Source organism: Morone saxatilis, unplaced genomic scaffold (genome assembly GCF_004916995.1).
Source record: "Morone saxatilis isolate NCDOM2014 unplaced genomic scaffold, NCSU_SB_2.0 Contig15, whole genome shotgun sequence".
In the NCBI taxonomy this organism is placed as follows: domain Eukaryota; kingdom Metazoa; phylum Chordata; class Actinopteri; family Moronidae; genus Morone; species Morone saxatilis.
This window is the reverse complement of record NW_023339707.1, coordinates 26,409,186-26,419,237: the sequence shown is the minus strand read 5'-3', so window position 1 is coordinate 26,419,237 and position 10,052 is coordinate 26,409,186. Positions and strand designations below refer to the sequence as shown.

At 42.3% G+C, this 10,052-nt stretch overlaps 1 protein-coding gene across 1 annotated transcript in view; it reads left to right on the top strand.

Moving 5' to 3' along the window:
* Positions 1 to 8,726, top strand: part of LOC118324643 (PDZ domain-containing protein 4-like) — a 36,274-nt gene extending 27,548 nt beyond the window's left edge. Inside the window, exons 9-17 of the mRNA XM_035657067.1 lie at positions 715 to 1,208; positions 1,334 to 1,514; positions 2,566 to 3,004; positions 4,023 to 4,446; positions 4,580 to 4,650; positions 4,934 to 5,280; positions 6,571 to 6,711; positions 7,022 to 7,134; positions 8,353 to 8,726. Of these exons, the coding sequence (XP_035512960.1) occupies positions 715 to 1,208; positions 1,334 to 1,514; positions 2,566 to 3,004; positions 4,023 to 4,446; positions 4,580 to 4,650; positions 4,934 to 5,280; positions 6,571 to 6,711; positions 7,022 to 7,134; positions 8,353 to 8,596 (2,454 nt within the window). The 3' untranslated portion in view covers positions 8,597 to 8,726. The remainder of the gene's footprint in view (positions 1 to 714; positions 1,209 to 1,333; positions 1,515 to 2,565; positions 3,005 to 4,022; positions 4,447 to 4,579; positions 4,651 to 4,933; positions 5,281 to 6,570; positions 6,712 to 7,021; positions 7,135 to 8,352) is intronic.
* The last annotated feature ends 1,326 nt before the right edge of the window (positions 8,727 to 10,052 follow it).

The following is a 10,052-nucleotide window of genomic DNA, read 5'->3' as shown; positions in this document are numbered from 1 at the left end:
GCTTTTTCCTAGAGACTGTTATTAAATATATATATATATGGTGAAATATTTATAGTGGCAGAAAAACAGAACCTGCTGTAAATGCTGTTGAAACTAGACAGAGGGGGAGCAGTATCAGAGATAGAGGAAATGATGCAGAGATGAGAGGATGATGGATGAAGAGAGGAAATAGAGGAGAGGATATTTATCCCATGTGACCTAATTTCTTCCATCAAGGTCACTCGCACACACACGCACTCGCACACACACGCACGCACACACGCACACACACACGGTATGGATACACAAGAAGATAGGTTCACACACATCTGATTACTCGTAAAGACCAAAACTGACATAATATCACAACTAAATGCACAACTCCAACACAAATTCTAATTCATATTTTTCTTCTTCCTTCAGTACTGCCTCAGCTCAAAGCCTGCAAGTACAAGTATAAGCCACAAGTATTTCATTTCATTTTTAAAAAGGTTCAGTAACTTTCTAAAACAGCTGTAGATTAACGGTAATTAAACAGAAAGAAATGAGTGGGTGAGTTGACTCAGCTCCCGTTCGGAGTGGACATGTATGTTTTTTTTAAGGTCATCTTGGTTGTTTAAAAGAGTTAACTGTCATTTAAATGATTACAGCCATTAACACTCAATAATTTAATAATGAGCTATAAAATGTCAGCTTATTTTCATCTTCACATTAATTTTCTCTGCATCCTTCCAGAATGAAAACCCTGTTGACCCAGAAGAGGACATGGAGCTAACCCTGGAAGGAGGAAGCTTCCACCCAAACCCTCGAGCCTCCTCTTGCTCCAACACTTCCTCTCACCTCTCTGGCTATTATCGCCTCTGCCGGACGGGAGGAGGAGGAGGAGGAGGAGGAGGTCTGTCCTGCCCGGGAGGAGGAGGGGGAGGTAGAGAGGGTGCAGGGGGTGATGTGGCTGTGGAGGAGGAAGAGGATGAGGATGGGGAGGAAGGAGAGAGAGGAGAGAAGGAGGACAGAGACCCACCTGTACCCCTCCCTCCTCTGCTGAGCCTGGCTCCTCTTCTGTCCAACAGCCAGGAGCTGGACAGCGGAGTGGGCCGGACCGACGACAGCACACGCTACGAGGAGTCGTCCGAACACGACCTGCTGGGTGATCAGACCAGTGCCTGTAACACCAACACCACCAACACACCAGGCAGCACCAGGAAGTTCAGACCGGGACCCAGCCCCAGGTAGGACAGCCTTTAAATTGACTTCAGTAACAAATGCAAATACTGGGAAGAACTTTCAGATTCATATCTAACAATACTCAGTTTTAGTGTACTGTAGCAGACCCCTCTGTGTTTCCTGTACACAGACCCAGTCCTAGACCCAGCCCTGGCCTTGGCCCCAGTCCCGGGCGAGGAGACACCACCCCCCCCTTCCTCCACATGCGAGACCTCCAGCTCAGCTCCGACTCCCTCCCTGGCCTGGACTGGGCAGCTGGAGGAGGAACAGGAGGAGCAGCGTACAGTCCCCACCACCATCACCACCACAAGGTACACTAAAATTAGGTCTTGTTGAAGGATAGGTCTGTATTATTATTGTATGATTTTGTATATCGTACTTATTTTTATCAATTCCAATTTGCATCGTTGCACCAGGACAAAAATTCAAGATTACAAACGTGTGCATTGGATACAATTTGGGATGAACTTGGGGAGCATAGTTTCTAACATCATATTCCTTTCCATCAAATCACGTTGAATCATATTGTGTGAATATTGGTGAAAGCTGACTTGAGCGCAGAGCGATACCGTACAGAGCAGCTCCAAGCAGCTTTGAACGGGGAAATGGCGGGTATCTACAGCTCCCTGAGTGGGAAGCAGAAATTCTCACAGGCTCAGGTTGCTTCATATGTAATATATATGTTTAATGTATTGGATTGTTGGCAATGCATCAAGATGCATATTGCATCAGTCCCAGGGATAAAGATGAAGATTACAGGTTTGGGGCTGGGAAGTCAGAAAGTCACACACACCAACACATTAGTTTTAGGCTTTTCATGGGATTTGTTGACAAGAACAAAAATATGGAATATAGCTTGACTCACTCTTTGAATAACTAATATTCCCCTAATGATTCAGATAATGTATGTGCTTTAGCACGGAGAAAACCCTTTAAGCTATTATCTAAAATGTTGCACTTCACTTGGGCTGTCAGTCGTCTCATAGCAACAAGAGCTGCGACCAGTGCTTCCACTGTGGTCAGCGCTGCTGGATAGAAAGAGATAAAACAACTGTAATTTGACAGTAGTTGGCTTTGGTAAATTGTATTTAGTATTGAATACACAAGAAATGTTGTCAGAACAGTTCATTATATTGTTTCAGCTGAGTAAACTGAACCCAGGGTGTCCATTCAGGCTGAGTAAGAATGGTCTGTTTTAAGAAAATGTCTTCAGATAGCACAAATAATCATCAAACACAAAGGTATTCTATCAGTGCTGCTCTCTCGAACAAAAATAAAGATTTAGACTTGTAATGATTACTGGAAGACTTCCGTGGCCTGATGTTGGTTTCTGACTGCTAACGCCTGACCTCTGACCTGCAGCACTACCACCACCATCACCATCAGCCCGCTCTGACAATGATGATGATGCCAGGTCTGACGGAGGAGGAGTGCCAGCGATACCAGGAGCTGCTGGAGATCAAGTGCCAGTACGAGAGACGCAACGAAAAACAGCAAAAAGACGCAGCGGGGGACGTCAAAGGGGAGAGGAAAGATCAGGAGGAGAGGAAGGAGCCAGGGAAGGAAGGAGAGGAGGAAGATTCTTTTTCTTCTTCGATGGTGGACGTGAACTGCAATGTGACTTTGAGTGAGCACGAGATGGCGCTGATCGAGGAGGAGTTGCGCCACCTGGAGTTCAAGTGCCGCAACATTCTCAGAGCGCAAAAGATGCAGCAGCTCAGAGAGAGATGTCTGAAAGCCTGGATGATGGAGGAAGAGACGGTGGTGGTCGGAGCGGGGCGACCAGGCCCTCCTGAAGCAGGTAACCACGACAACAACTGAAACAGGGATGCATGAAAGAAATTTCCAAAGTCTAGCATCTTGTCCCTTTAGTATCCATGGAAATGTGAATTACAACCAGATAGCAGTATTTTAAAAAGATGTTTTGAGATCTCTCCCTATTTTATTTTATAGGAACAAAAGTTGTGATTTTACAGGGGGTTCTGTGTCTTGTCGTTGCTGGGAGGTTGCCAGGCAACCAGCAGAGAGTCTCAGCTCCGGGCCTCGAAATAGTCCGTCACACAACCCCCCTTAAAACCACAACAGGTCATTTTTACACTTTATTTTTCTGTACGGATTAAACAAATAAGATATACTGTAATTAGTGAGCTTTTAATCTTTGTTGGTGCAGAACACAATGACTGAGATCAAGACACAACTGAACAGATTATCAGAAAGTTAAAGGCTCATATTCAGCCTATAGAGATGAGACTGACAATATTTTCGTTTATTTCTAGGCAAGAAAGCAATTATGCATATTTCCCTGAACAGCCTCTACATTTTAAATCAACATAATGAGGAAATTTACACTTGTTAGTAGGCATTTCATTAGTTTTTCTAAAATGGCAACACTTCAACTACAGCATGATTAAGGTTTTTTTTCCATCTGATACCAATTGGTATAGATTAGTTAGCTAGTTAGCTAGCATTTTTCTAACATTAGCCAACTTAAGATGTGACACTACATCTTCCTGTATCTCTGGTCTTGCCTTAACAAACCTCATTGAGTCACTTCCTTATGAACTATCCACACAAACAGCATTGTTGTCTTTTGTTTAATTGTTCTTCTCATTTTGCACCACATCTGCTCTGTGATGTCATTCTGCACTACAGTGCAGTGTTACCTCACTTTTTAAACTACTAGATGGCAGAAAGGCTTAATTTGAAAGAAAAATGATTTTAATGTGCTTAAATTAACTCTAATCACATATAAATATGTGGATTGTAGTTACTTTAATTTTTAACCTCAGAACTGAAAAACAAAACCTCCTTATTTGTAGGTCTGGATAATGATAATGATGATGATGATAACGATCCTCATCGTCACGAGCTGTCGGCCATCAACGAGCTCCCGGAGCGAGAGCGGTCGGACGACAAAGACAGCACTAGCGCCTACAACACCGGAGGAGAGAGCTGCCGGAGTACGCCGTTGGTCAGCACCGAGCAGATCCCGCCTCTCCACGAAGACGAAGATGAAGGTGGGAGACGACTGATGTCTCCACCTCCTCTTCTCCCCCTCAGTCGCCTCCCACCTCTGAACTCCCCCCTTACCCCGCGGCGTCACAGACGGGACCGAGACAGAGAGAGACGCCACTCCAACCTCAGCTGCTCTTTTTCCCCCACCACTTACAGGAAGTACGAAACAGCCAATGGGAACGTGGCAAACAGCTCAAGGTCCACCCCCTCTACTCCCTCCAAGTTCAGGTCTCCTTTATTGTTTTGTTTTTTACTGATTTTAACAGATCTTGTCAGTTTAAATTTAGTAAAGCTGCATGCATATTTTTGTTTTATGTATAAATAATATTGGATATTGTGCTGTGTTTGTTGCCACCATCAGGTCTCTGACCAGAGAGGCGGGGTCATCGTCAAGAAGGGGTGTGGCTGATGGAGGCCGGGGCTCCAGAGCAGGTACACAATGCATGTTTCTCCAGTTGAAGATTTTTATTTTTAGGTTTGAAGATAAGAAAGTCTTCATAGTCAATCAATGTTCAAATTATGATCATAAATTAAAATCTATAAAAAATTGCCAACTCCATATTCTCTTGTTATTCCAACTTCCAGATGAGAAACTATTCTTCCTTTTGCTGGGGACCCCATTCAAGGACCCCTGTTGGTCCCCAAGCTCTGTTAAAATGTTGTTTCCTCCTTGGTTCTGGTTTTTGAGTGTTAAGCTGTATTGCTATCTCTGCAGGTGGAGCCACCGACAGGCCCATAGGTGGAAGTGCAGAGTCCAGTCCCTATTTCACCAGAAGACACCACAGCCACAACAAACCATTAGAGCGCTACCAGAGCTGTATGACCCTCCCCTCGGAGGGCCTGGTGGACCCACTGGACCGTGTGAGAGACACAGTGAGGGCAGAGGGTGAGGAGAGAGGGATGGGCACAGGCAGCAGTGGCCCAGGCAGCCCCAGGAGTGTGAACAGCGCCCCCTGTGCACTGGAGGACCATCATACAGGCGCCTCGCGGTTAGGACTTGCCTTACCGCTTGGGCTGATGCACTCGTCACCAACTGCCTCACCACAACGCATGGAGTGGAAGGTAAATGGTGTGATGATGCTGATAATGATAAAGAGAAATTAGCTAGCTAGATAGGTTAGCTAGGCTAAGTTTCCAACTTACCTTCCAGCTTTTAGTAATATTGACCATAATGATGAATTACATTGGCTATTTGCCTAATTTTACAAATCAGCTGCACAAATATAGTGTGGAACTGGTTGAAGACTGGTGTCCGTTCATTTCAGTGAACCTGCTTGGTTTTTCACAGTCGCTTCTATATTGTTTGACAAATTTGTATTTGCTTGTCTTGGTAATTCAGTTGTGAGACTGGGAGGCGCTTTTCTAGTCTACTGACTACTAAAACACATGCCAACCTTAACCCATTCACACCGATGGCAGAAGCTGCCACGCAAGGTACTGACCTGCTCATCTGGAGACAGTTCAGTGTCTTCCTCAAGGACACTTTGACTCTCTCTCTGGAGGATCTAGGGCCCTGAACCACGCCATAGGAAAAGCAAACCTTGAAGTTAAAGCAGAAACAAATGTTAACATTACAAACAACATGATGGGACATAAATCTGTGCATTGTGTCATATTTACTTTATGGAAGAAAATAATCTGAGTGAGAATTCAATGTCATCGTATATCAACTTTTTGTGGAAGTTATTATTCTTGTGGTCATATTGTCATAGTGATATTTTTTTAAACAAAATTCTACCATCCAAATAAATGATGGAGCAGATTTAAACTAAAAATGAGTTATTTGGTCTGGTGTAATCGAAAATAGTGGTACATAATATGTTTGTGTATTGTGATATATATTGATTTTGTTATTACTATAATGGCATTAATTTCAGCCATAATTTAAGCCTTAAGCCTTAATTTACATTATACATGATTTTGTAATTAATGGACTTGAACCCTCCTTGACACTACTGTAAAAAACAAACATCATGGCAAAATGTTAACATATTTCTTCCTCGTTATGTAATTATTGTCATCCTAAACCCCTGATTGTGTGTGGTACTTTAAATTAGGACCAATGGCAAACATGAACTCAAACACAAACTCAATAAATATCTATTAAAACTGCATTGGCAGAAATGGGTGCTCTTGACTGGGGTTAAAAATCACTAATTAGACAGAAAACAAAAAATAATAATATGAAGTCAGTAGGAACACATTGACTGAGTCATGGAAAATTGTAATGATAGAAAAAAGCACCACAACTTTATAAAGTCAAATTAAACCCCAGTGAGCTTAAAGGAAACGTATTGTTCTGCCTCTAAATGCTCGATTTTAGTCTTTGGACTTTGTCCTATTTGTGTCCAGGTAAAGATCCGGAGTGATGGCACTCGCTACGTCGCCAAGCGGCCGGTCAGGGATCGTCTCCTGAAGGCCAGAGCCATGAAGATCAGGGAGGAACGCAGCGGCATGACGACTGACGATGATGCTGCCAGTGAAATGAAACAGGTAGACTGAGTGTAGACTCAAAAGATGGCGGCTTTTGGTTCTTTACTTAAAAGGTCCGGTGAGTAACATTTAGGAGGATCTATTGGCAGAAATGGAATATAATATTTATAGGTATTTTTTCATTAGTGTATAAGGGGATGGGAGGGTGAGGCGAGCTGGTTGAAATCTGCTAATTTACCACTAGATGCCACTAAATCCTATACAGTTGACTTTTAACTTTATTTGGGACTAAATTATGTTAATCCCTTATTTCTACACCCGGGCTACGTACAATGTGACTCGAAACATCTTCCAAACTGTGCTTCAACAGGGCCGATACTGGAGCAAAGAGGAGAGAAAGCAGCAGCTGCTGAGAGCCAGAGAATACCGCCGAAGAAGAGAGTTCATGATGCAGAGCCGACTGGAGTACCTCAAAGGAGACAGGTAGAGTCCAGTTCTTTCCAAAATTTTAAAAGGAAAAATGACTGAAGGAAAACAGTGGCTAATTTATCTTTGCAGTATGGATTATGGAGTTACACCAGTGTGAGAACACAGGATATACTTTAAGATTAATTAATTTAAATGTAGTTATACATTTGATTTACACCAAGGGGTGTTGGTAGAGATTATTGGGACATTTTTAATGCATTTTTATCGTTTAACTAATTGTTTTCTTTGTGGTTTGTCACTGTCAAGAGCTCTGAGTGTGTTCACCAGCACATCATGAGATGCAGAGATTAATGTCAACAACAAAATCCTCTTACCTCCTTCAGCTGATAAAATGCCCTGTGGTGTAAAAATCCATCACACATCCCAACAGCTCCTCATTAATCCAAACCAATAATCAGTCAAACATAATAAACAAGTACTGAAACAAACAGTGAATCTGTTGGTGGTTGTCAAACAAAGGTTGACTCAGTGTGGTCACTCCAAGATCTAAACACTGAACCATAAACCTTAATCATCATAATCCCCTTCACCTGTGAGCTCAGTGAAAACCTGTGAGTGTGGGGGTTGCTGGGCTCAGAATGAGGAATGATACTGGACTTTACTGGGACACGTTTCAATAACATTTTATCTGAAGCAGCAAGTGAAAACTTAAAGCTTTCTTAAAATATTTCACTGCTAAAAGACATTTTATAAGCTATATTCAAAGCAATTCAAGCAATCATTGCATACAGTTAGAGACTGATGGAAACAAATGGCTGCCTTGAAGTTGCACAGAGCTGTAAAGTTGGTTTAACATTTACTTTTTTGGCAGTATAGAAAAAATGTATAGATATGGATGTTGTTTGTACAAGATGTCTTTTGTAGGGATTGATCAGAACAGATTTGACTAGTTTAGAGCAGTTTATCCCATTACAGGAAGTCATTTGAGGCAGTGTCAAAAACATATTTCAGTGCAGGTTCAGGGCGTGCTTGGCAGTAATTCATCATGGACTGGACTTAAATACAGAGCCCCAAAGTCCGCCAAAATATAATACTCTTTATCTTGAGTTCAAGATAAGTTATTACCTTCTTCGACCAACGTATTAGATCCTTGTGTGCACAAGATAAAAAATTCTTTCAGGACTTTTTGGGGGCTGCATATTCAAATGTGTAAAACTACTATGGATTTTAATGTTGGTCTAAATCAGTGTTACTTTTTGGTTTTATGTCCAGGGACACTTCATCATTGACAGGGGGCGCTGATGACCCCCTTTCATCCCAGACCGCCCAGCTTCATCCCCGACAGGACTCCCCCAGCAACAACATCCTGTTACTGAGCCAGAAGAAGATCATGAAGAAGAGGAATCGCCGCATCCTCGACAACTGGATCACCATCCAGGAGCTGCTGGCTCATGGCTCAAGGTCACCCGATGGAAAGAAAATATACAACCCTCTGCTTTCTGTGACTACTGTGTGATCTGCAAACAGAGAGGAAAAAGAAGAGGAGAAAAGAGAGAAGAAATGGACAATAAAAACTTGGAACATAAAGATCAAAGCTTCAGATTTCTCTGAGCTTGAAGGAAGAAAGAAACTTGTTAAAAAGAAAGTGAAAGACTTAAGACTCAGGAGAATTTGGAGAGAGGGTAGATGAAAAGAGGAGATATTTAAATGTTGAACACTTAGGTGTATGACAAAGATCTGCTTAAAACTGCCCCTCTGATAGCAAGTACAAGCAGAATGACAAAGAAGAAAAGAAGGAAGATACAAAGACGTAATGAGTGCAACAGGAGATGGTGGAAATGTCAGAGAATTGTCCTGAAAAGGCAGAGATGGAAGACAAGCGGCAATAGCCTCTAAAAAGGAATAAGCCCAAAAACTGCCTAAACTTGAAAAGTTGACTTACTTCACAACTTTTTATGTTAGAAAAGAAGTCCTGGCTGAATATGGGAACTCATGATGTTGGGATTTGATGTTGGATGTCCTCTTTTGCAGCCAAAGAAGCGCCATTGCTTAACTCTACTGGAACTGGACTGGATCCTGATCAGGACTCAGGTCTCAGAGCCAAACTTCTGTTATGTAAGAAAACATTTGATATAAACCAGGTTTTTCAACATCTCTCCTTCATGGCGTACCTTCAAACTTAGTAAAGATACATTTATGGAGGGAACATCTTTGAAAGGTTCTTTGCCCCATCAAATGTTCCACGATAGACTAACTGGTGGAGACAATATTCTCTGAACCTGAGGGAGACAGGTTCAGACACACATGAGTGGGAAGTGCAAACTGAGGCAAGACTTTTGAATTAATCTTTTTGAATCTTGGCCTCCAGAAAGGAAAAAGGAGAGCGACTGGAGAGGAATCCCAGAAAAAATTCCCGGTAGCTTCTGAGATCAATCAGACCCTTCAGTCGGTTGCTGGCTAGCTCGTAGCTAACGTACAGTTGGTACGATGAGCGAGTACATCATTATCTATATCTGTATCCAACTAATATGTTTGTATTTGTGCCTGTACTTGAAATGGGCGGGGCTTATGCACAATGTGGGTGGTGCTTAAACTGGAAGTGGGTGGGACTAAACTGAAGTTGTTCATTCAAGACTGAAATTGCTATATTTATTAGAAAACTATTTGCAGAATTGAACTTCCAAGCAAATTTTGATCACTCAAGTGATTTTCTAATGTGAAAGTTTCTATATTTACGAGTACGGATATTGACACATTTTACTAATACATGATGATACACAAAAATTACATTATCTGTACCCGATACTTGTTTCAGCCGAGTACTCACTCAACCCTAGCTGGTACATTGGCCTTTTAGGGCTGAGTGCACGCTGCTGCCTAACGTGTGACGTGATGATACAGTTTCCACTACGTGCCGTACGGATGTGCTCAACAGAATACGTAGATTGGATGACAACTTTTAAGAGAAGAAC